The sequence below is a fragment of the Fonsecaea nubica genome, assembly GCF_001646965.1.
Source record: "Fonsecaea nubica strain CBS 269.64 chromosome Unknown Scaff133, whole genome shotgun sequence".
NCBI lineage: Eukaryota > Fungi > Ascomycota > Eurotiomycetes > Chaetothyriales > Herpotrichiellaceae > Fonsecaea > Fonsecaea nubica.
This window is the reverse complement of record NW_019173806.1, coordinates 1-25,063: the sequence shown is the minus strand read 5'-3', so window position 1 is coordinate 25,063 and position 25,063 is coordinate 1. Positions and strand designations below refer to the sequence as shown.

Here is a 25,063-nt window from a genome sequence, read left to right as displayed (position 1 = left end):
CCTTTCCCACTACCCCCTCGAAAACAAGCAAACCAACGGCATCACCACCGAGCGATGACTCTATACTTCCGAAGCCACCTCTGAAGACACTTTTGAGGAGTTTGTCTATGCAGAGGCTCGAATCTGTGGGACATTTCAAGACTGTGTACACTCGAATCCCAACTTCCCGTCTCCGCCACCGCAGCCTGATCTCGCAAACATGGCGGACGAACCGCGATCTCGTCTTGCCCCGATCCATACACGTAATTTGAGTACGGCCACCGTGGAATCCGACAGCTCAGACAGTTCTCCATGTCCTGGCGACGATGAAGACACCGATTACTTCATGGCACATGCCAACGACTCGCAGTCCTCCCTTGGTGCCATTACGGCTATTCGCGACTGCGACAGCGATGTCGACCTTGAACAAGTTCATCGTCTCTCCCCCATATCCAAGTTACCTCCCGAAATCCTCATTGCCATCCTGGCGAAATTGACCACGACATCCGACCTGCGAAACTGTATGATGGTGTCATATCACTGGGCCATGTACACAGTAGGCATTTTGTGGCATCGCCCTTTGTGCAACAAGTGGGCAAACCTGCTCAACGTTGTGGCGGCTTTAGGAAAGGGTGACAAGAGCTATTTTCCATACCATGAGATGGTCAAGAGATTGAACCTGTCTGCGATTGCAGACAAGATCAACGACGGGACAGTTCAGCCATTCATGAATTGCAAGGGTATCGAGCGCCTGACGCTGACCAACTGCTCGAATCTGACCGACTTTGGTGTCGCTGGCCTAGTGGACGGCTGCAGGAAGCTTCAAGCACTTGATGTTACAGATTTGGACGCCCTGACGGACCGTACTCTCCACGTCGTGGCACAGAATTGCGCAAAATTGCAGGGTCTCAACATCACCAATTGCTCCAACATCACCGATGAGTCTTTAGTGGAGATTGCCGAGAATTGCAGGCAACTCAAGAGACTAAAACTGAATGGCGTGGTGCGAGCCACAGACCTATCCATTACGGCGGTTGCGAGGAATTGTCGATCAATTCTAGAGATCGACCTCGCTGGCTGCCATTCCATCACCTCGGAATCTGTCACTGCACTACTCTCCAATTTGTCCCACCTCAGAGAGCTACGCCTGGCTCATTGTATCGACATCAATGATTCGGCCTTTACAAATCTCCCTCCACGCCTTTCCTTCGATGCTTTGCGGATTTTGGATCTGACGGCTTGCGAACAAGTCCGAGATGATGCTATTGCAAGGATCATTCCGGCCGCGCCTCGTCTGAGAAACTTGGTATTGGCCAAGTGTAGACACATTACGGATCGCGCCGTGGCCTCGATTTGTAAACTGACCAAGAATCTGCATTACATTCATCTAGGACATTGCATCAACCTGACGGACAATGCAGTCATTCAACTAGTGAAGGCTTGCAACCGAATTCGATATATTGACCTGGCATGTTGCTCCCGGCTCACGGACGCCAGTGTTCGTCATTTGGCACAACTCCCGAAGCTTCGCAGAATTGGTCTGGTGAAATGTCAGAACTTGACGGATGCAAGCATTATATCACTTGCTAAAGGTCCCCTCGTGTTCAGCCCGGGTGGGAAGATCGGACCGCCTTCACAGTTCGTATCGCTTGAAAGAGTCCATCTCAGCTACTGTGTAAATTTGACGCTCAAGGTATGGGTATCTTAGTTGGAGTATTGCTCTTTCTGACCAATGAATAGGGTATTACGGCACTTCTTCATCACTGTCCTCGGCTGACCCACCTGTCGTTGACGGGCGTTCAAGCATTTCTCCGCGACGACTTGACCTGCTTCTGCCGCGATGCTCCGGCCGAGTTCACACACCCCCAAAGAGATGTATTTTGCGTCTTTTCGGGAGACGGTGTCCAACGGCTTCGTGAACATCTCCTGCGTCTTGCTATGGACGAAGCGCAGCGAGAAGGCCGGGACGCGATTGACGAGAGTTTGCTTGATGAAGCGGACAGCCCGGGCGCTGACACAATGTCGGATGACGGTACGATTGACGGAAACGAACACTTGATGGATCCTGTGTTGTATGCTCATCGTCACGGCTTGTCCTTACCCAATACACATCAACCACGACCCCGAACTCGAAGTCTACACGAGTATTCCAGCTTTCACGTTGAGATGCCACTTCTGCCCTTTGATCAGGTGCAACCGATGGGCCCATGGACGCCTGCTGCAACCCTGCCGCCTGACTTACGCACCACCCAAGCCTCGGCACACCAAAATCTTGCCAATTCTAACAGCCTCTATCAGCCAGAGCCATACGAGCGTCGATCGCGGAGCCCTGGGTATTCCAACGCATTTGACGTGGCGGCGGAATATGGTGAGCGTGCAAGGAGCACATCTCGCACGCCATCACGGCGACATACCTTGGAGTCAACGTCAAGTTTCTACGTACCTCCTTCTGTTCCGGTGCCAGGAACTGGAGAAGGCGCTTCTCGGCCGCTCGAACTGGGTCACTATTCTCAAGATCCGAGAGCAGGATATTTCGGCCAGGACTATCCGCCGAGATTGTCCGGCTGGTCAAACCCAAACCCACATTTGTTTGCATCAGAACCGCCTCGGAGGCATATCCCAGGGGCATCATTCAGAAACCCTGCCGATGTGCGGCAGTCTTTCTTGCGACCTGAGCCAGGCTTCAGCGCCTTTGATGCTAACCACGAAGCAATCATGTCAACTATTCCAGGTAGTCGGCCAGGTAGTCGACATCCGTCACGTTCCAACAGCCCTCATCTATCCAGGGTGAACAGCCGGTCGAGATTGAGTAACCTGCTGGCGCCTCCCCGGAGCTACTCGTCAACTCCTCTCAGTCAAGCAGAAGGTCCAAGACGCAGCAGTCGGGAGCGGCGAAGCCGGGAAAGGTCTCTCTTGGAGGAAGAAGCACAGCGTGAAGCAATGCTGCGGGCACTCGCAGAAGCCGACGCTGCCGATCAGCTGAGACCGGACCTGCCACGAAGTGAATCCGACCGGCAGATTGAACTACCATTGCTACCTCCTGATCTAATAGAACGAGTGACTCGGTCGTCCTTTACACGGACAGAACAAACACCCGGAATTCGTTTTGAGGTAGAGGACGCCGAGCCTACTGTTGACCCGGACCAGGATGTTACAATGACACAATAGTGGCACTATACTTTCAGAAATAAGTGAAGCACGCGTTTATTGAGTACATGCGAAACGCATTGAAATGACGTCTGGTGAAGATAACCTCTTCCCAGAGGACGACTGGTCAGGCATCATCTTTTTTAACCCGACGACGCCTCATTCTGGACCTTACTAAGGTCATGCCGTATGCGGCGCTGGAGAAGATCTGTTTCAAGCCAGCAAGCAGGGTGTTCCGGCTTCAGAAGCGCATTGTTTTCCCTCATCAAACCAGCACAGTCGAGACGTCCTAATTTGTTTCGACGGGCGCCAGTTTTCAGATATACAAAAGAAAGCATTGCTTGATGACATCGAGTGTGAGACGGAATGCTTGTATGAAGAAGGGATTAGAGGGAGAAGCTGTCATAACATATTACCTGTCTACTTTTAGCATTAACATTGTAACTCTGTTCGATTCATGCATTGGGTGCACTACAAGACCGAGTTGACTCTTTCTGCTAAGACAAGGGATGGTGCTTTGTGTGTGTGAATGTTGCCGGGCGTTCACGCTGTACACTGTTTGCCACAGGCTGTTCGAGTTTGTATTCTAAGATCCTTACTCACGGTGCCGGGGTCAGAGACCGGCAGGTAAACTGGATAACTTCACCATATTACCTTCTCTCCTTTACACCACCGTGACTCTGGGCTTTTGATTGTCCCAGACTTCGGCAATTTCACCGAGTGTCTAAACCAGGCCAAAGAGTGCCATTAACAAACTGCGTCAACCTACCCAGTCAGTCTCGACCACCCTAAACCCACCATAAGCGACGAGCATTGTGTCAGATACCCTCGAGATGTAAACGAGGTTGAAGGACGGTCGTGGTGATGGAAAATGTGTGGAGATGGTTCAGGGATACAGCCTTGCTTCTGATCGACACGGAGCGTTATGTCAGCAAAGCCTTCCTTGTCCGTCAGCTTGATGATCCTCTCTCGGACCAAAAGAAGTAGAGTTACGGAACGCTCCGTCGAATGCTGAATGGCGCATAAAATGCATTGCACTTGAACGTGTACAATTGCTGTGTAAGGAAATGGCTAAATCAAAGCACATGCTCACTTTGCGGTCGGGCGTCTCTGGCTGATAAGGCGCTTCTCCAGATGAAACTGTACTTTTGGGCTGGCAAAACTCTATTAAAAAAAAGGCAGATGCTTGCAGGAATAGCTACAGTATTTTTCATTGGTGACCCGTATTGACCACCCTGACCACCATACCCCGAACAATTGTGGTCTGCTACCTCGTACCGAGAAGGTCCAGTCCCGAAGGCCAGGCCATGTGGAGAGACCAAACGAGGACAAGCGTAGGTGGAGCAGAGTTGTTGACATTGTCCAGTCGAGACCGAGTCTGACGAATATAGCAACATCTAAGCGCCCGAGACAGTGGATATGGCCAATCAACATCCCACATCTTCAATCCACTGGATAGTATGGTCATCCAATAGATAACCGCCTTTCAATCCATAGCTGTCAGAAAATAACTGACCAAAGGTAAGCGCCGATCCGGCCCACAAAAACCAAATCTGCATTGCTAATTATGGCACTTTTGCTTCGGCACCCTAGTGTGGCGACTGGGATTCTCCATCTTCGCCGAACCGCTCGCATGAGCAGAAGGCGTTTCAGGTTCTGCTGCGTTGCATATGACATGCATACCGGTCAAAAGTCAATGCAAAGGTAGGTTCACGCAGGCGATGATTAGGGCCTGATGGACATGGTTCATAATATGCGATGGATACCGCTCTTTTCTTTCTTGCCTTTGACCTTTTTTCTGTCCGCGCCGTCTTGTAAGAGGTTATGGCCTTCTGTTCAACCTCTGTGTCCGTGGTTCGCTGTCGTTGTTTGTGAAGAATGTCTCCTGCCTGTGGCCGAAGAGGGTCTTTGCCGTACCGCAACATCTGGGCGCTGGCAATATGCTTGTCACTCCTCGTCCAGCACACCTCCTCCCAGCTCGTTGGCTGCGACGTGCTCGACTGCAACGGTGGGGCCGACAATGAATGCACGCTCGGCAACACGACAAGTTCGTTCATCGGCACCGCCTCGTTCAACAGCAGCCTGTCCCCGAACAATGCGCCGCTCACCTGGACCGTCGGAGCCTCGTCGTCCAACGCGAGCGGCATCACCTTCACAAAGAACTTTTATCTCGGCTCTCCTCCGTCCATGAACCTCGCGAGCCCGGCCGGATTCGCGGGTTGTGCGTTGTTTTTTGAAGGCATCGCGAGGAGCCTCCCACTCAATGGTGTCACGGAGTACGGCACCGTCACATGCTCCCAGACACTGCAAGATGTTTGTATCAATGACCTGCTGGCCCAGGCCAAGAAGCAGGTCCAGACACTCGGGTCGACAAACAATCTCGACAACGGCGCAGTGTGCACTGCTTTGCAGACTACGATGGAAGCAAACCCTCCGCAGTCGTGTCAAACGATAGCAACAGTTACATGGGGAACCATCGTCCCGAAAGGTGAGGATTCAACACGTGAAAACCCCCCCCGTCTTGGTGATGCATGCTGACCCAGGCTCTGTAGAGATTACCGGTCCTCAATCCCCCGTCGGCGCCCCAATCGCCCAGACAACGTGCCACCCATCGTCCAGCGTCTCGAGTGGCTCAAAGTACAACATCGCCCTGATCGAGACCCAGACCGTCACCTCGGAAGACGTCTCGAGCGACATCGCGCCCTTCTTCTACAGCATCACGCCGGTGCTCACCGTCTTTTACAAGCCGTCTACGTCTTCCGGCTCCCAGACTATCGCGCTGCCAGAAGCTCATCTGACGTGCGTCAAGGTGGTCGAGGACTCGACGCTGTCGCAGCAGGTGGGCAACGCGGCCCCGATGACTGGCTTGCCACGATCTCTGATGGCTCTGGTCCTGGCCTTGAGCACACTCGCCTTGCTTTGAAGCGTTCTCCTCGTCTGCGACGAACGACGAGAGACTGAGCACGAGTAATAGTCATGGCTCCTGTTCCGCGCGCCTCGGAAAACAGTCAAAGACGGGAAAAAATCAACACGGACCCGAAAAAAAGTCCAGACGCCCTTTCGGGCATCCATTGCGTCAATCGTCGATCATTTTAGTGTTGATGATGGCAAGCGAAAGACAAAATCGGCCCGCGTCCTCCGGAAACTGGCCAGTCGCCCAGACGGCAAAAGTACTCCCCTGTGGCAGTCCAAGGGGTTGGAAAAATCCCCCCAGCGACTTGAAGCATGAGGAGGAGTAGAAGAAGCCAAAATCGGGATGGGCAGTCACTCGCTACGATCGCTAAGGTTTCCCAAGTTTGGTTCATGGAAGGAGGAATGGCCACACATGAAAATCGTCAAAATCCTTTGGGCGTAACTAAGAGGTGGTCGTGCATGTATACGAGAAGAGTTTTTTGTTCCTGGTATAATCCGCGCCAAACTCTGGCGATTCTGCGTGACCCTGTGTCTTGACTCTTGACGGTTCGAGCGGCACAGCATCCATTCCACAATCTACGGGGTACCACCCATGAATCATAGTGTCTATAGACCTTTGTTGCTCGCTGAGCAGAAACCAAAACCAAAACCAAAATCAAACCTTGAATCCAATTCCTGTGTTCCTTTCCAGACAATACGAACTCTGAGATTGTCACTGACTTGTGTGCAATGGGTGACACCAAAAAACTGATTACTTATCCTGCATCCGAATCTATCAATCCCTGTGTCGAATTGGGGATGCGAAGGTTGGACAGATTCAAAGACGCTGCGCTGCAATCTGCACTGCAATGCACGTATGGCTAGTGCTGACGATTGGGAAGCCCTGTGACACCCACCCACCCACCCACCCACAAGTGACTTTTCCCAGGCATAGCAGACTCTCCAAGATATCCCCCCTGGCGCCCAAGCCGTTGGGAGGCCTGAGGGCCTGGAAGTTCCGGCGGAGAACTTGTCGCGGAATCATCGTGCCAGTGGGGGTTCAAGACACCAGCTTTGAATGTGTAAACGGGTTCAGCGAAGCAAGAGCGACGTTTTCTCGTGTGGGCAACTCTCAATGACAAGACGAGATAAATGTTCGAGTAATGGTTCTGACGAGCTGTGAGGATTACAGGCATAGTTCGTGTCGACCAGCAGGTACCACTTACCGCAAAACGCTGGGGGCAGGGTGTAAACTGTATGGATCTAAACTTCAAATGAAGTAGGTCTGAGAACCTGTCAGAGTCCCAATTGTCAGTTACGCACAGTAAGTGCTTCGGAAATCGTGGGAGTAACAAGGCTGAACAAAGAAAGCAGAGGGATCCCCAAAGCAGTAACGGAGAGTGACAGAACAGAGACAGCCTTGCGGCATGGAAACTCTGGAGCACCGTAGAATCTGCGCTTCACAGTTAATGATCCACCGAGATCGACAACTCCTCAGTTCGTACGGAGAGCAGACCAGACATCGCACTCACAATTAAGTCTTAAACACAACCTCTTGGGGGCAGAGGCATAACCTCACTCTGTTCTCGACGGCCCTGGCGCCGATTGAGTATCGCTGGCCATCATGGCGTTCTCAAAGCTTGCCGTGACGACCGCTCGCCATACGTCGAGAACGTATCGGCATAGCATTCGAACCCACGATTTCTTCTCCTCCAGACCTCCGCGGCCGAGGTTTTTCGCACACAAAACCTCGTTGTTAGTGGTGGCACGACCGATTCTGCGCCCGCAGCTGCCTTTTCTGTATCCTTCCTCTCGCGGCAACACGCTCCAAAAGTCCGTCGGACGATTCATCTCCACCGAACGCAAACAACGCTGGAAGGAACAATTCTGGCGCTACGTCCGCATCAATGCCTACCTCTGGCCCGCGGCTTTCCTGCTTACCGTCCTGTCGATGGGCATGGTGCACACGAAGTTGGAACGGGACTATCCCACTCCCGGAGATTGGTCCTTTTGGAGTCGGTGGTGTATGCGCGAGGCAAAATTTACCGAGCTTGCAGACGGCGCCAAGGTGAACCAGATCCTGACGGATTGGGCAAAAGCTGGTCGGTTATATCTGAACGTCCTCGAGCGGCTGGAGAATGAAAAGGTGGACGGGCAGTTCCTCATCAAGCACGCGGAAACGGAGTCGTCACCTGCAGACACAACTGAAGGGTTCAACGTGCATGCGAAGAGCGAGCCGTGGCGGCGAGGGTATCACGAAGCTCTGATGGGTGCTGCACGTGTAGCTGAACACCTGGAGGGCATGTGCAAGCTGAAAGGCGACGAAGGAGGTCGGGTGTATCCCTGGGAAAGCATTCCTTCACCCAGCAATCCACGCCCAAAGCCACTTCCATACGACAGGAAGCACGGGCATATCAGTCCACCGCCTGCGGAGGAAGTGGAAGACGCTTTCCCCCCTCCATCTGTTTTTTACGAGAAGATCTTGAACACAGTTGGCTTTGATACGCGGCAACGATTGGAGGCAGCTCTGGCCTATGCCGATTGGTGTGATTTCAAGGGAAACAACGCTGCAGCTGAGGGCCTGTACGTCAAAGCCGCAGAGATTGCTCAAGCGGGTTTGCCGACGGGAACCGCAGATGTGATTGACACGCAGACGGGAATGATTCTCAAAGGGCGAGAAGATGCCGTGAGCGAAAACATCCTGCGAGTCAGCACTGCCTTTGGAGTTCATCATGTCAAAGACGGGAACGTCAAGAAAGCTCTCCCGGTATTTCTCAGCGTCCTCCGAGCGAGAAAGACTCTGCCTGCATCTCCTCTTGGCCCGGCCATTGTGCCATCAAAAGTCAAAGTCGAGAAGGATGAAGGCTGGCTGTCTTATGTGTATGCTCTGAAAGATTTGCTGGTTGAGAGGCCATATCCTCCACCTCCAGCCACAGGCAACGAAAGGCCATATCACACATTAAAGGAAGCTTGCGAAGAAGTAGGACTCATGACATATATCGGTGAGATCCTTTTTGCCACAAGTGATAGCGAGCGAGCAAAAGGCCTCAGCTGGACTAGAGACAGCGTCGAAGCCGCCGAAGCGATTATGTGGGTAATGGACGAACAAAAGGAGCAAGATGGAAGGGATCGATGTCGTGAGTGTTTGGAAACTGGACTCCAGAACTGGAAAGCTATGTCTCAACAGATGGCACGACTTGCGGCCAAGAAGGAACAGGAAATTGAGAGCGGCAAGGGCCTCTTCGGGCTCGGTCTGGGCAGAACACAACAGCTTGAAAAGGCTCGAACCGAAAGGAGGAGATGGGATGAGGAGAATCTACAAGTCGAACTGCGGAGGCAGAAGACTCTACCGCTCCTTCAGGAGCCCTTGCAGCCCATTTCTGGAGGTTGGCTATCCACTCGCGTGTGAGTGAAATCATGAAGTGGTGACAATGAAATGATGAAGAGTTTTGTGCACAATCAACACCCCACGTATCCTTTGATGACTGCGAGCATCCTGGACGCAAATGAATTGAACCAGGAGTTGTTGGGGAAGAGTGCCTGGGGGTTGGCAAGAGAATGCTACCGTTTGATCTAAGGACGATGCCATGGGCACTTGAATGATGGTGAAGTCTGCGACTGGACGGACAACTCATTCAAAGCTGATATTGAATGCGACGTCCGTTGTGACAGCACTGTGGCAAGGACAATGGAAACGGTGACAGTGCACGGCGTCTGCCTCACCCTCAGTGATGGGCTTCCCAAGGCAGTTGCCCTACAAAATATTCTCGGAATAACAATCTTCCGATCCTTCTCCGTCATCATCACAACACGATGAGGTGAGTGAATCCAGATACATCGTTGTCGACCGCCTGGCACAAGCCAGAAACTGATCGGCGGAAAGTTTTTCCGGCCCATCAACCCTGCGGCGTCGCTGCCGCCCTGACACCATCACCGGCTCCTCTCCTCCACCCTCTCCCAACGTCAACGACCTCGAAGCCGGCGAGGTCAGGATGGAGTTTCGTCCGGTGCCTCTGCGCGTGCTACTGCGCGTGCTACTCAAGCGCCGCTTCATCCAGCTCCTCGTACTCTTCTCCGTGGCCTGGTTCTTCCTATGCAAGTTGACTCATTACGGCTTGTTGGTATGTTTAGCAGGTTTGAGAGGCTGCGTTCAAAGCGTTTACTGACAATACGACTACAGTCCGGTCGATTCCTTGGTCTCTCTGCATGTATCAATGTCGAATTCGGCTACAGTCCATCCACCGCTTCCCTCCCAGCTTTTGAGCCGCCAGAAAACTCCACCTACCGAGCACCAGACACAATCGACACCTTTCAAAACTACGCCTGGCGAAATCACAGCGAATGTCAAATTTCCTCTGTCGACTTGCACTCTGCCTTTTCTCCCTTGTGTGCTACACGGAAGGACTTCTTACAGGCCTTCTCGGGCGGTGGAAGGATCGGTTTCAATCGACCTTTTATTCCACTCGGGTGCGATATGCGCTGGTTCACTACAGAAGAGGTCTGCGAGATTTTCTCTCGATTCGAAAAGGTCATTGTTGTGGGTGACAGCATGATGAGACACGTGGTGGGAGCGTTGAATGTGCTTTTACGCAAAGATCTCGGATACGGAGCAGTGACGAATTGGAACTTTGATGACCAGGAACTGTAAGTGCAGGCTCGTCTTCACAGCTCCGTTGGACGTGTGAATGAACCTAGTTTTACTGACACGTGGATTTTCAAAACAGGCATGAATGCTTTTGCAACCACCAGATGGACGTTAAATCGTGTTCTGTACAGGGAATATTCTCCACCTCGTCGGTCCTCGAGCACGACCTGTCGAGCTTGGCCTGTCCGAGCGAGAGCCCCATAGACCTGGTCATCGAGATGATGCTCCGGTTTCCTCTCGACAATGAGGAAGTCAACCGATACAAGGACCTGCTGTCGCCCACGAAACCCGGCAAACCGTATGCATTCATCTTCGGCCACGGCCTGTGGAACGACCTCGACCTCCAAGCCACGATGAACTGGCTGGACGGCATTCTGGACCACACGCTCCTCCAAGCACCGTACCTGTCGGCAGTGAACAAACGACACGCCCACTCCATCTGGCCGCGCCTCTTCATCACGCCCAACGCCGCGGGCGTCAGGAAACCGGATGAGTGGCTGGTCAGCCAGGGCGACAAGGCCCTGATGATCTTTGAGGAGAGCGTGCGCAATGAAGCCGCCAAGAGGGGCGTCGAGGCCATGGGCACCTGGAACATGAGCGTGCAATCGTCCAAATACGACGGCGTTCACCTGGACCTGAAGGGCAATCTGGTCAAGGCCATGGGGGTGGTTAATTGGTTGAATCTGGTGGATGTGCACGCGTGGTGAATGTGTCAGAAGTGAGATGGACGCCAGCCAGTCATACAGCAAGGCGTAGATGTACAACAGATCCAGGAATTGAAAATCAGACATGAGCTTTTCAAGTGCCAGTAATCAGTAATGAGTTGTAGAAGCTGAACTACTGAGGAGGAGTGTGTCTCTTTTTGACCTTCTACCTACAGCGCTTCTCCTGTAATCTCGTTCTCCCTCGGAGTTGTTTGTGTTATCTGCCTGCTGGTATCGACGATTTGCGCGGACTGCGAAGTTTTGACTGCGCCTGCGCCTGCGCCTGTGACTGACTGTGACTGTGACAGCACCTACGATGTAAGCGTCTGTTTCCTCATTTCCTCGTTTGCCCGTTTCCTCGTCCGTCCATCCGCCATACTCAGAACTCCCATCCTGTGCCAGATTACCTCTTTCACCACCTCGCACATTCGCAGGCGGGCTGGCCGGGTGCAGAGATATAACTTAACTCCCCCTCTCCCTTCGCTCCCGGACCGCTTTCCCCCCCCCCCCCCCCCAGAACCCAACACCCAGGATTCCCCTTTACTCCTCTATCGCGAGGTCGGCCGCTCGTCCGCTCACGACATAGCCGCACTAACTGAAGCGTCGTGTGTGAAAAGGGACATCGAGTTCTCCTTTGACAAAAAAGGGGCAAGGGTGAATGCGGGAGGACACTCCTGCTTGATTGGTAGGCTGTGAGAGTCATCAGATGCGTGTCTGAAGTGGGCTGAAGGTCCTAGGTAATGCCGACAGGGGTTGTCTGTCTGACCATGCATGCATGCATTTATCTTTGGAGGGCTGCTATAGATGTGAGCAGCGTTTCAGCTCATCCGTTGCTCGGCAGGGTTTGAGACTCTGCGAGAGTGTTTGTCTGTGTGAGAGTAAGTGAGAAAACCCATTCAGACACGTTTAAAAGGAGCCCAGCCGGCGACGGACACACGGGCCCAGAGCATCAAAGCCCCGGTGACAAGGATGGCGGCGCCGCTCCAAAGCTGCACGCCCAACCACTCGCCGGTGCCCTTGAGGATGGCGCCCGAGACCGGGGTGCCGACGAGGAGGCCGAAGGCGCTGATGAAGAAACACTGGCCCATGCGGGTGCCGATCTTGCTCATGTCGCGAGTCAGGGTGACGATGGCGACCGGGGGCAGCGAGACGAAGCCGCCGCTGAAGAAGCCGTAGATGAGGGCAAAGGCAAGGAGGCCGCCGAGGGACTTGATGCCGATCCACGCCAGGGCCAGCACGGCCGCGATGATGGCGCAGGGGACCAGCACGTTCAAGGGGCCGATCCTGTCGGCGAAGATATTGGGGATGATACGGCCGAGGATGCTGGCCGCGTTGATGATGGGGAGCAGGTAGAAGCCCAGGTTCTCGCCCGTGATGTGGTTCTGGATCGCGTACGGACCGATGTAGTACAGAGGTCCGTACAGGCCGACGAAGCCAAAGAACATGCTGACGCAGAAGAGCACATAAGGCAGCTCTCTGAACGCGGCGAGGTCGGTCAACGGCCGCCTTTGCTTCGGCAGGACGCGCGGCTTCATCACCAGCACCGAGAACCACACCGTCACCAACGAGATGAAGCCGATGGTGCGCGTCGCCCACGCAAACCCGACTTCCTGCTGCATGCGCCGGAACACGATCGGGTAGATCAGACCGCCTAGGCTTGAGCCGGACGCGGCTAGCCCGTTGGCCAGGGCCTTGCGCGAGGAGAAGTACTGGGGGAGGATGGCGACCGAGGGGACGAAGACGCACCCGTTGCCGACGCCGACGCAGAATGCCTGGGCCAGCATCGTCTGCCAATACTCCTTGGCCAGCGAGGTCATCATGAACCCCAAGGGCACGAGAATCGCCCCGATCGTGATCAGCTCTCGAAAGTAGCCCGAATCATACAAGGGACCTGACACCAGCCCGACGAGCAGCAGCAGGAAGGCTTGAATGGACCCGATCCACGAGATATCGCTCGGTGAAGCATGCCATAGCGGGTTCGTCTCGTAATAGGTTTGGAAAACGCCAAAGGCATTGACAGTACCCCTGGTCCTTCAGGTCAATTTCAAAGAGCACAATATCACTTAGAAACCCAGGGTCATGGCATACCAGGAATTGAAGAAGAGGAAGAAGGAGCCGACCACTTGCATCCACGCAGTAAAGCCACCATTTGGAGGGGGCCCCGGGTCGACACGATCTCCCTCGCCCAAAGGTGCCTGATCTGAAGCGAGTGTGATGTTGACATTTGCCTCTGCGTCAATAGCCTTTTCCACGTTCGACTGGACTCGGATTATCTCTGGCCTCGAGGCCGACAAGTGTTTCTCCTCCGTGTCATCTTCGAGGATGGTCGAAGAGCTCATGATCGAAGAGAAGCGGTGGGCTGCTGCGGCCAAAGAGAATCTTGCAAGGTCTCGCTCGGGGAATGACTACGAACACAGCGATCGGTTCGAGAGCAACGCTGAGGTCTCTCACGGATCGAGCCGCAACGACGAGTTCTTGGCCAAGACTTACAACACACAGCAGAGCTTCCTCATGCAGGACAAATCAGGACGGTGAAATGATTTAAAAGCAGACCGTACATCTTGCGAGGCAAGAGACAGAAAAAAAGTGGAAACAAGGGCCATCTTCCCTCTCCATGAATCGAGGCAACGGATATTGTGAGGATGGAAGTGGGGATGGATAATTGCCATCAGTGGTATGGATACGCAGGGCACCGAGGTCCCCCGCCTATAGACAGACAAGATCTGTTATTCGAAAAGGGCGCCAGGAGTGACTCTGAGGGCGAAAGGAGTCATTGGACACCCACTGGCAGGCTCTCTAGTTGTACGAAGACCCCCTGGAGATTGGGGGGGCATGCACGCATGTCGTCGATGAAGAATTGCAGAAAAGGGTAAAATGGATGCCGAACATCCGTGCGGCCTCGAGGTTCTGTTCCGCGTTTGTCGTTACGTGCTTTGAGCGCGGATGTATGCAGGGTACGAAGTAGGTGTTGACCACTGTCCAGCACAGGTGCTAGGCTGGGAAGAGAAGGAGGAACAGAGAGGGAAGCCGAGGGAAGCTTAAGATCGTTAAGGCGCAGAGGTCAGTTTGCCGGGAATTCTGCCGAGATATTCATGATTCCACCGGAAAATGATGTCGGTGAAGCCCCCTCTTTCAAAGAGACGGTGGAAGACTTGGTGGTTCGTCCTGCCATCATAGTATACATTCAGTATATACGAGCAATGGACGTGTGAGATGTGTGTTGATGGGGCAAGGTTTGATTCGTCGCTGTGAGTAAGATGGAGGAATGTGGCCGCAAAATGACCTCTTCGTACACACCATATTGTCCTTGTATAGACTCTAAAACAACCAGGCACATCTGTCTTGTATACTGACGAGCCGGGTAGATCGAGCATCTTTGTATCTCGCATACACGTAACCCAAGAACATGGAACTGCTATGACACTTTGACTCGATTCTATTCTAGTACCAAACCTGATTGAAACTGAAACGCCCATTCATCATCCCTGGGGCCAATTGACGCTCGGCGGCAAATATGAAACGTCCCTTTCTTTTCAATCTTGTATATACGAAACAACACCCCAACAACCCCTTTTGTCTCTGCCACAAATAGCCGCCATCCGCCACGCAGATGGTCGATGACGCCTTCTGTGTCGAGTCTTCCACGATGGCCTCCCGATTCATTGGCTGTCGATGCTTCTCGTTGACTGAGGCTCTGTTCCCCCCAAAGGATAAGAATAGTTCGGCCCACGGCCCTCCACCGACCTCGCCTACCTGAGTTCTCAACCCGCGCATGGCCGCGTCCATGCACTGGACGAGGTTGTACCTTGCTCCTCACAAGGCGGAGCTCTGACCGTTCAATCAGCGGGGCCAGAGTCCTTGGCCCAGCCGACGATGTCTGTGGCATCTACCGCTGACCACTGTCGAGGACATACATGTGCAAGAGAACAAACAGGTAGGCGAGCCTGGAGGACACATATGTAGATATGCCTTCGTGCCTCGTGCCTCGTGCTCGTCTGTTTCTCTTCTTTTTGTCGTTGTGGTATTATTGCTTTCCATCTCCTTGTTTGTTCCTCTTGGTTTTATAATCCTGTTCCTCCTTTTTTTTTGGCGGTGCTGGGGATATCGAACATCTATATCTCACCCTTTTGAAAAAAGGCTTTGGGACTTTTTGCGCTGGACGCCACACAACAACACGAACAAGAAGACATTTATAATCTCTAATCCCAATCACGACCACAATCACCCCTCCAACAATGAGATTCAATCCTCGTCGAAAGAGCTCAGGCAATGGAGCCTTCCTGATCTCCAACCGACAGTCTCAGTCTGCCACAGACGTGGGCCAAACACTTCCTCCACGACCTCGCAACCCAGTCTTGTACCGACTGCACAAATTCCGGACCGTGCTGCTACCAATCCTTCTCGTCTTCGCCTTCAGCACGTTGATTCTGGCGGCCATCTACGCATATTGTGTGGCGAAGCCTCATACAGACATCGCGGACCGTCTGGCTACGGACGCCGACGCTGAAGCCAATTCTTCGATATTCGGCAAACGGGAGACGACACCCGATGCATCCATCTCGCTATCAAACACAGCGCCCACGACAAGTGATGCGTCAATTCGTGCAGCTGAAACCCAGCCCGAAACTGCTCTTCTGTTTTATGCTCTTACCGTCCCGAGTCTTTCTCTGATCCACCTCGCCCTGGAGCTCATCATCCACCACAATACGCCTCGACTGCTCTCCCTTCGCCAGGCCTACATCGCCCTGCTTGCCACTTCCTCCCTCCTAATCTGTGGCTGGATCACCTCCCTCTCCTTCTGGATGCACTGCGAACTCCCCATTTTCAACCAGAAGATATCCAGTCAGGCTGTCTGTCCCGTGCAGGTGCGGGGCCACTTTATGTACGGCATTCATGAAGTCAGCATTGCAAGGATCATCCTGGGTTGGATTGCCGTCATGATGTACGTGGGCCATGTGGTGGTGGTGAGCATGGGTTACCGATCACAGAGGAGGATCTGGCGGATCGTCGGACCTCGAAAAGGAGACGACGACGTGGACATGACACACGGAGAGGCCAGGGTTGTCGTGGTCAAGTTCGGGGATGATGTCAAAGACGGCGATTGAGGGCCAGCGAAGGATGCGACTGTGGTGTAACAACTGTCATATGCATGGAATCATGAAGTTATGAATTCTGCTTTTCATGGAGTCATTTAATGAAAAAAATACCGGGCTGCTGGGTTAGCCACCTCATAACATCACATTGGATCGAATATGTAACAACAATCAGTGCTTTGATCATCGCATATCTGTCTTGCAGTATTGTATATTCATTAGTTCAGGGAGGTAAAGAGCCTGTAGGTAGTAATATCCCAACGTGATAATAATCCAGTACGATGCAGAGGATATTTGCAGATTGAAACTGGGTGGGAAACGATCTCTTTCGTGTCAACAATTATGTATGTGTTAGTTGTCAATGCGTGGGACAAAGTGGGACAAAGAACTGAAGTAGAGGCCTTGCTTTGTATAGCATTCTGGTCGAGTGCGGCGTCCATACGCGTCGTGGGGACTTTGCAAGCCTCAAGTGGGCAAAGTGAGGATAATTAGTGTAGAAGAAGATGGACGGAGTTTCAAGCGGATGCCAAAGTTGTGGCAGACTCAATGATTGGTGGCAGGATCGCATTGTTGATGATGGGGGCGAATGTCGGCGAACCGGAAGTTCTTGGAGCGCCGATCACAGCCTTACCAGAAATATATATCCAGCCTCGTCCACCTCGAACCACAGAACTTCACCCTCTGTTCCAAACTTCTCCTTTACTCTGTCCGCCCAACCTTCACTACTCGTCCCCGTCACATGTCAGTCCTGGGACCACTTTTATTTTAAACAGTGTTATTAGTTACAAACGCGAAATTCCTTGCAACATTGTCAGATCTGGCCTACATCAATCTGTAACACCGAGTAAGGGTTTTGAAACAACCGCCTTGGTTTACATACTTCCACCAATGGTGGTGATGGCGGTTCTGGCGGCCTGCCACCAGGAATTGATAGTAGCAGTCTGCTTTGTTACAACAACAACATCAACAACTACTTAAGGCCTCAAGGCGAGAGACGGGGGAGGGTACAATGGGGTTGAGCGCTCACGGAGGAAGAAAGAGAAGGAGGTTGAGCAGGAGGGAACCGCTGCGAGAGGGGAGAAGGGCTTCAAGTCCGGGAAACTACAAAAAAAAAACTGTGCCCATCGCACTACGGGCTACAGTTTTCTCCCACATGGGAGTTTTTTTGGAGTTTTACTAGAGGGGATGTGGGATTCAAGTCCAGGAAGTAACCAAAAAAAAGGCACCCTTTTTTCTTTACTGGGGTTTCGGAATTGACTGTGTGCCCTTCACATCCCAAGTGTTAGTACCTCCGCTTGGCGTGAGTATCTCAGATGTAAAATCACTAACTCCTTCTTCCAACCTTCATTTCATTCTGCCTACTGTTTGGCATCGGCTCAAGCTGGACTCCCGGCAGTTTTTGTTACAGACACAAGATCAGACTACCATTTGTGAGTGTTCGGGGTTTTCGAACTGCTCGCTGTTCGACCTCCAAACCAGAAGAAGCTTGCCCAAATGGCACCTTTGATCATGCTTCCCGAGTCTCGAGAGTACATGGATGATCAGTTTGCAGGACAATCTGTTTCCTGGGGGCTTCACGCGAGTCAGCTACACAGCAGATCCAGGTAGGTTCTTTATGACAGAGTGCTCCATTCCTTGACTTATCTTTTCTCCGTTGTGGTGTGAGCCAGGTCTTGTATGAGGCGCCATCTGCAGAAGACCCTCACTCGATACTACACAATCAGGTAAGGCTGCTCGACCTGGGCAACGTACGTTACCGAGCTTCTGGGGGTGTCTCGGCATATCTGGTATGAGAATGCCTAAGTCAGCTCATCAACAATCAAGTGACCCTGTGTTGGTCAGACCATCAAGCACTTTGCATTTGCACAACTTCAACTTCAACCGCCAGGTAACCATGTCAGGAAGGGTGCTTTGCGAGTATTCTAGCTATAAAGGTGGTTATAGATAACGCAGTGGGCCCAGATATTTTCAGCTGCCTCTGATTAGGCACTCTTACTACTCCAGCAGTCCCAAAATATATCTTTGTTAGCGAGCGGCTCAATAAAATGGTCGTGTTGCATTCGTATGTCGTTTGAGATGTCCAATCATCATTCAGTGCAAGCCACGACGGGGCAAGTGTCGTTGGAGAGACGGTCTTCCAACTTTAAAAGTTAACCGAGAAGCTTCCTGCCCTCGCGAATTTCAATGCAAGGCAGGGACATACCCATACCCTCTTCCTTGCTCAGGATCTATTTGAATGAACCGGGATCATGGCGACTATATTTCCACGTCGAGCTGGCTTCGTCTGTCGCTCGTGCCAGAAGCTTTCTACAGTGCAATCTAACCGACGACAATTCATATCGCAAGTCGCGAATCCCACAAAGCAGGAACCCATCCTCCCCAAACCGCGCAGGCGCATATCCGTGCCATTGACAAGAAAAGCTACTGCCCCTCCTTCAACAGCAGAGTCCTTAACAGACGGCGGCAGCAAGAGCAGCGACTCTCTAGCGTCAAGGCGAAATGCACAGGCAGAGGTCAACAGTGGTACCTCGACCGAAACCTCATCAAAGAATCTCGATCCTGCCCGCAGGCTCCAGGAATTCCGCAAATTCGTCGCACAGATACAGTCGAGCAATGCGGCAGCCGACAAAGACGATGTCCTCGAAGCATTGATGGATATGTACGAGTTCGCAGGTGTGCTGGTGCACGGGGGAACGGGCAAGATGCCGGAAGAGATGGCAAGGACAACCACACAGGGCAAGGAAATGGGAGATGCATTACTTCGAGATCTCGCCGAAGACAAGGCATCCGGACTGCACACTGTCGGTGTTGCAATCGACTCATCTACTATCTCTAACAACAAGCAAATGTCCCTCTCCTTCCGCGAAGATGCCGCAAAGCGAGTCTCCCAGCTCGCGTATGACCTCCTCCGTGACCCCAAGGTCTACATCACAGAAGACATGCTCCAGATGTACGTGCGCATCCTGTGTCTGTTGGGGAGACCCGAATACCTGCCCGAGATCTTCCACCTCTACGCCACGAAGCAGATCCCCGCCGCCGGCAGCAAGCCGGTCAAGTACTCGAGTCCGTGGCCGAAACTGCCCAAGTACGCGGTCCCGCTCGACCTCGCTGAAGCGGCCCTCGAATCCGCCATCCTGAAAAAGAATCTCCCGCTGGCTCTGGCAATTATCGATACAACAGTGGGCGCGCCAGCGTTTCGTGCGAACAAGGCCCTCCGTCGAGGGAGTGTACCCGGCCTGATCATCGGCGCGACACCCTTGATCGCATACGCCGGCGCGGACTGGGTCTCGCACTGGCAAAACACGATGGATGTCGAGATGGCCAAATACACTGCCATCGCGGGCGCCGTGGCGTACATCGGGACGCTAAGTACCATTGGCTTCGTGGCCGTCACGACCTACAACGATCAGATGCAGCGGGTCGTGTGGCGGCCGGGCACGCATTTGAGCAGTCGGTGGTTGAGAGAAGACGAGAGGCGGTTTTTCGACCGCCTGGCTCTGGCCTGGGGATTTCAGGAGGAGAGCCGATGGGGTGAGGAGCATGGTGCCGAGTGGCAGAGGTTGAGGGACGAATGTGGCCTGAGGGACATGATTCTCGACAAGACGGATCTGATGGAGGGCATGAAGTGAGCACCGCCTCTGAAGAAATAGAGTAAACTACTTTCTGCTGGGAACGGGCGGCGCTATTACAGTGTCTGCTGTCCTCGGTGAATCAAGATGCATCTGTCACCGTCTGACTTTTACTTGCGATACGCTGCTCGTGAAGGTTTTCTTTTAAGTGTTGTACTTGATCTTTTCCACAGAACGTTTTCATTGGCATTCACATGACTTCGTACGAGATGACTGCAAGGTCTAACTAAGCAGGTTCCTCCCGCCTTTCTCGCCCATACATTTTTGAGGGGAGCTCGCAACGATATCTCGACTAGCTAGCTATTGAGGCGCAGCGCTTCAGGCGGAGCAGAACCTGGGAGAGAATCCCAACCAGTACCCAACCCGCTGAGCCGACCAGATGAATGAGACGGGGTCCTGTCTAGTAGAGTCTCTTGGGCGGGCTCATGCTGGCCTTGATGGTCAAGCTGCCCACGTTCTGCCACCCCTTCTTCAACAAGCTGACGAGGTAGTTGATGGCCAACATGATGTTGCTGATCAGCTCGTCCTCGGTCATGCCGACGTTGCCGACGGCGACGCCCATGCACAGCACCTTCTTGAGCTGGAACTTGATGGTCGACTTGACCTCGACGATCTTTGCCGAGAGGTCCTCGTTGTGCGAGATGGGCGTGGGGAACTTGCCGGCCTTGGAGAGACCGGGGCCCAGGAGACGGGGGATCTGCTTGATCAGCGAGTCCGAGGCCAGGAAGGCGTCGTATTTGCGCGCCAGCTTCTTGATCAGCTTCTTGTTCTTGTTCAGCTTCTTCAGGTCGTCCGACGACATGGCGTCGACGCCCAGGTGCTTCGCTCGGTCAATGTCGTGTTGGTCACCCAGGACACTGTATACCAGACGGTCTCTTGTCAGCCCTCTGCCTCATAACATTTCACAGGACACCCATTGTCGAAAATCTCATTTTTCTGTCTTTCTAGCTCCCCGGGGACGTGTCTCGGACATACCAGATTGTCATGTTCGGTCGGGGGACGGTGGGCAACTTGATGGTTCCCGAGAAACGCTTGTCACGCTGGGGATCATAGTTCTTGAGGCCGATCTGGAGTTCGACCGTCTCGAGGAAGTTTCGCTTCTTCTCGTTGAGAGAGTAGTCGAGAAGTTGTTGGACGTTCACGCGCACTCCGGCTGTAGAGAGAGGCGAAAAAAAATCCCGTCAGCGATCAATCCAGGTTGTGTATGGCGCCGTGCAGGGACTGCAGCAGAAAGACCGCCACAGATTGAGGATTGAATGAAACTTACCGACTGTAATTTTCGACATGATGAAGACAGTCTTCCAGAAGAATTTTGTAGATTCTTATGGTGAGGCACTGCGCAAGAAACGGGTTGAGGAATGGAAAAGACCAAGAAGTCGGCGAGTTGCGAGAGTCGAGGGTAGAAAATCGTTTGTGAGCAATGCCAAGACTTCACAAGCTTAACCCTTATCGAGACTGGGTGTGTTAGTTCTCCTCTGAGGCTATTGACTGCTGATTGGCTGTGGGTTACGAGCCTCGCTCGAGCCTTCAGTGGCTTCTATACGCCTCATTGATTTCAAAGACCAAGTGTATTACGATCTTGCTATGTCCGTCGTGCTGGCTGGTATTTGTAACTCCCACATTTTTTGGACTCTAGGATAAATACCAGGCAATGTCACCGTTCCTCGTCCTCGCAAGAGTAGTCAAACAATCTCGTCCCAGTTGGGTGCCAGTGAGTCATTACGGCATCAGCTAATACACAGGGGACTCCCTAGCCGGGACAACCCCTTTGTAATTGTACACAGATCGAGAAATCCTCATCCTGCATTACAAGATTTTCGACACCTTCCCTCCGCTTGTCCTTATGGCTTCCTTTTCTGTCCACACTCTACCCCATCCCGCTCAGGACCATGCCACCTTTCTTGAGTATTCGTCCCGTCTCAAGGTCCTGAGGTTGAGAAGCCTGAAGGAAGACGCGAAGAGTTTCATATCCAGCTACGAGAGCGAGGCCAGCCAGCCAGAGGAATTCTGGTTGAATAGACTCAGGGACGACCATGTAACCCACCTTATCCTGCTTCGCCATGATGCACAGGCAAAGAAATCGACCCTGCTGGAGCATCAATGGGTTGGATTTGTGGTCATCGTCGCACCAAGTCCCAAGGCGGTGGACGATTCTGGTCGATCATCGTCTGCCGAGTGGTATATGGCGGCACTCTATGTCGAGCCTGAGGTGCGTGGGCAAGGGTTGGGGGAGCGCCTTGTTCAGGCGACCATCGATCATGTCAGGGAAAACTCTTCGAGGGAATCTGGCGAGTCCCCATGCTGCCTCACAAGTGTGGTACATGGCAATGACAATGCCCTGAATCTCTACCAAAAACTCGGTTTTCGGATCATCGAGCCAAATCAGGAGGTGGAAAAGGAAGGCAGGAAGTATCTTACAACGACACTGAGGATGGAGGTGTGCAACTGAAAAGAGAGACGTGCAGTTATGGTTTCCGATCGCAAGATATGTCAAGCCAGATCAGTTTGTTACTCACGTGCGGTGTGGTACAGTATGGTGTGATGGTAAATCGGAGCCCGTTTCCTGTTAGCAACGGGCAGGACGGCGACGTTTGTCACCGATCAAAATTGGAATTATGCCTCCGGAGAAAATTGATCTTCTTGTAGCCTCATAAGAGTCAGCCTTGCTTACAAGTCATAGAGAGTCTCATAGTCCAAATATAATTGCTTGTCAAGAGATCCGATCTGTGCAGCCTCGAGTCTGCCGCCTGCGCTGTGGCTGACTCCGGGAGATTTTGTCTGCAGGAGGGCTTGGCAATCATCGGCTGCGAGTCCAACTTCGCCAGCCCAACTATCCACCCGGCGTCCTGAGAACTTGTCCACTTTCAGACTTACTTCCCCCATTGTCCATCTTTAATCCTGACAATCACGTCCACCTAGCATCTTGACACTCTTTTGCCTGTCTCTACGCCAGGAATAGAGTCCCTTAGCCTTTTCGGTAAGCCAAAGAATTCCAGCTGCCTGCCGCAAAAATCCAACGTGCCAGGTCCTCAAGGACAAAGTGGCCACACATCTGTCTCTGGGTCGCGCGACGTTTACAGGGCAGTCCTCTGGTTTCATTTATATTGCAGGAGACCTAGATCTTACTGGCTTCATTCTATACTTCTTTATATCACATTACTTCGCATCGACTTGCGCGTCTCCAGACTTGTCCCTAGCTGACCCTATTTACTAGACCGCCTTACCCACAATCTCCCTTGCCACGACCTCCCTCAGCTGAACCGCAGACATGGGTCTCGCCTTCTCAAAACTGTTTGACCGACTATGGGGAAAGAAAGAGATGAGAATTTTGATGGTTGGTCTCGACGCTGCTGGAAAGACCACCATCCTGTACAAGCTCAAGCTTGGTGAAATTGTGTATGTGATATCAAATGCTGCCTTGCATACCCCATGCAAGCCCCTAGAAATCCACACTAACATCGTGTAGCACCACGATTCCCACCATCGGTACGATGAGAAACCATGATCGCCCTGAATAACCCTAAATCTAACCTGCGCTCCCAGGATTCAACGTCGAAACCGTCGAATACAAGAACATCCAATTCACAGTGTGGGATGTTGGTGGGCAAGATAAGATTCGGCCTTTGTGGAGGCATTACTTCCAGAACACTCAGGGCATCATCTTCGTGGTCGACTCCAACGATCGGGATCGTATCGTCGAAGCACGTGAGGAACTCCAACGCATGCTCAATGAGGACGAGCTGCGTGATGCCCTCCTCTTGGTCTTTGCAAACAAACAGGATCTGCCTGTGAGTGCCAGATTCATGAACTTTCTTGTTGCTCGCTCTGACGCACCCCTAGAACGCAATGAACGCTGCCGAAATCACCGATAAGCTTGGTCTGCACAGTCTTCGACAACGCGCATGGGTAAGGAAACCGAGTTATTTCAATGTGCCAGTGGCTAAAGCATGATACAGTATATCCAATCCACCTGCGCTACCTCTGGTGATGGTCTCTATGAAGGTCTCGAATGGTTGAGCAACTCGCTCCGCAAGGCCGGTCACTCCTGAACAATTCCCTCTCGGACAAGTGCGTTTCCTGGTCTCAACAATCGACCAGTCTTCTCGAACGCGAAAATTGCTACCACACAATTTACCCTTCAGATGGTCTTTTGCAAGATCTGCAGTCATTCATAGTGCCCTCCACAATTCAAGATTCCGGTGACTGCAGCCAGCTTGTCATGGTGATAGGACGTACAAGGTGAAAGTGAAGGCTTTCCATCAACCCCACATATTCATGATCTGCTTGTTTCTGGTCTGTCACGATCTTCATATGGTTCCGGGGGAGTTGAGTCTCATAGGTAGTTGCGAGTATTTTTTGTGCGACTTGCTGGCATACCTTGGCTTCGGGCGGCAGGATCCGGTACCTGTAACTTGAACTCTGCAGAAAAACGAAGGCAAGGTTGTAAGCAATGAATAGATTTGGTTTTGAGAAAAAGCCCTGAAGGGTGGAATAATTGTGTTGCCTGGAGCTGAAGACGTAGTTATGTTTGTGCTGATATGCCGTGCAATGTGGAGCAACGCCATCAGGACGCCGAAGATTGCGCTCACAGGCGTTAAATCGACTCCGCCGCGTTCGTATGACGAGTTGCCAGTTGCCAATCACCCACGCCTGCAAATGTTCCATCACAACAACCAGGCAGAGAGCCATTATTGGTATATGTGTATTCACATCACAAAGGCCTGACCTGACTCGACTCTAGTCTCGACGTTTTCCCTTGTCACCAATACACCACTCGAGCGTTTTGGACGACACACGAGCCTCGCTATCCTCCGCCTTTCGCTGCCCAACCTCCTCTCCTGGACGAACTACAATATCGCATTTCGAGAAGGAGTGACGAGAAGCATAGAATAACAGCGTTCAAGGGAGTGGCAGCAAGAATGCCTGCCCCTCCGTCCTCTCCGCCGCTTCCACCACCACCATCCTCCTCCTCCG

General features: G+C 52.6%; 10 protein-coding genes across 10 annotated transcripts; 8 read left to right on the top strand and 2 right to left on the bottom strand.

Moving 5' to 3' along the window:
• Window positions 1–199: 199 nt before the first annotated feature.
• AYO20_11090 (hypothetical protein) lies at window positions 200–3,147 on the top strand (the record flags this gene model as incomplete). The annotated part of the gene is made up of 2 exons (XM_022649343.1): window positions 200–1,672; window positions 1,720–3,147. The coding sequence occupies 2 exons, from the start codon at window positions 200–202 to the stop codon at window positions 3,145–3,147; spliced, it is 2,901 nt and encodes a 966-aa protein (XP_022494678.1).
• A 1,857-nt stretch (window positions 3,148–5,004) lies between these two features.
• AYO20_11089 (hypothetical protein) lies at window positions 5,005–6,049 on the top strand (the record flags this gene model as incomplete). Its single annotated transcript, XM_022649342.1, has 2 exons — window positions 5,005–5,614; window positions 5,679–6,049. The coding sequence occupies 2 exons, from the start codon at window positions 5,005–5,007 to the stop codon at window positions 6,047–6,049; spliced, it is 981 nt and encodes a 326-aa protein (XP_022494677.1).
• Window positions 6,050–7,642: 1,593 nt separating this feature from the next.
• Window positions 7,643–9,427, top strand: AYO20_11088 (hypothetical protein; the record flags this gene model as incomplete). Its single annotated transcript, XM_022649341.1, has 1 exon — window positions 7,643–9,427. The coding sequence occupies one exon, from the start codon at window positions 7,643–7,645 to the stop codon at window positions 9,425–9,427; it is 1,785 nt and encodes a 594-aa protein (XP_022494676.1).
• Window positions 9,428–9,831: 404 nt separating this feature from the next.
• AYO20_11087 (hypothetical protein) lies at window positions 9,832–11,370 on the top strand (the record flags this gene model as incomplete). The annotated part of the gene is made up of 4 exons (XM_022649340.1): window positions 9,832–9,836; window positions 9,902–10,139; window positions 10,199–10,662; window positions 10,743–11,370. The coding sequence occupies 4 exons, from the start codon at window positions 9,832–9,834 to the stop codon at window positions 11,368–11,370; spliced, it is 1,335 nt and encodes a 444-aa protein (XP_022494675.1).
• An 893-nt stretch (window positions 11,371–12,263) lies between these two features.
• AYO20_11086 (hypothetical protein) lies at window positions 12,264–13,706 on the bottom strand (the record flags this gene model as incomplete). The annotated part of the gene is made up of 2 exons (XM_022649339.1): window positions 12,264–13,392; window positions 13,456–13,706. The coding sequence occupies 2 exons, from the start codon at window positions 13,704–13,706 to the stop codon at window positions 12,264–12,266; spliced, it is 1,380 nt and encodes a 459-aa protein (XP_022494674.1).
• A 1,896-nt stretch (window positions 13,707–15,602) lies between these two features.
• On the top strand, window positions 15,603–16,472 carry AYO20_11085 (hypothetical protein; the record flags this gene model as incomplete). The annotated part of the gene is made up of 1 exon (XM_022649338.1): window positions 15,603–16,472. One exon carries the CDS (start codon window positions 15,603–15,605, stop codon window positions 16,470–16,472), a length of 870 nt encoding a protein of 289 aa, XP_022494673.1.
• A 2,237-nt stretch (window positions 16,473–18,709) lies between these two features.
• Window positions 18,710–20,089, top strand: AYO20_11084 (hypothetical protein; the record flags this gene model as incomplete). Its single annotated transcript, XM_022649337.1, has 1 exon — window positions 18,710–20,089. One exon carries the CDS (start codon window positions 18,710–18,712, stop codon window positions 20,087–20,089), a length of 1,380 nt encoding a protein of 459 aa, XP_022494672.1.
• A 400-nt stretch (window positions 20,090–20,489) lies between these two features.
• On the bottom strand, window positions 20,490–21,375 carry AYO20_11083 (60S ribosomal protein L10a; the record flags this gene model as incomplete). The annotated part of the gene is made up of 3 exons (XM_022649336.1): window positions 20,490–20,946; window positions 21,065–21,242; window positions 21,357–21,375. 3 exons carry the CDS (start codon window positions 21,373–21,375, stop codon window positions 20,490–20,492), a joined length of 654 nt encoding a protein of 217 aa, XP_022494671.1.
• A 557-nt stretch (window positions 21,376–21,932) lies between these two features.
• On the top strand, window positions 21,933–22,538 carry AYO20_11082 (hypothetical protein; the record flags this gene model as incomplete). The annotated part of the gene is made up of 1 exon (XM_022649335.1): window positions 21,933–22,538. One exon carries the CDS (start codon window positions 21,933–21,935, stop codon window positions 22,536–22,538), a length of 606 nt encoding a protein of 201 aa, XP_022494670.1.
• An 819-nt stretch (window positions 22,539–23,357) lies between these two features.
• Window positions 23,358–24,138, top strand: AYO20_11081 (ADP-ribosylation factor; the record flags this gene model as incomplete). Its single annotated transcript, XM_022649334.1, has 5 exons — window positions 23,358–23,485; window positions 23,556–23,575; window positions 23,633–23,877; window positions 23,930–23,995; window positions 24,046–24,138. The coding sequence occupies 5 exons, from the start codon at window positions 23,358–23,360 to the stop codon at window positions 24,136–24,138; spliced, it is 552 nt and encodes a 183-aa protein (XP_022494669.1).
• Between the last annotated feature and the right edge of the window lie 925 nt (window positions 24,139–25,063).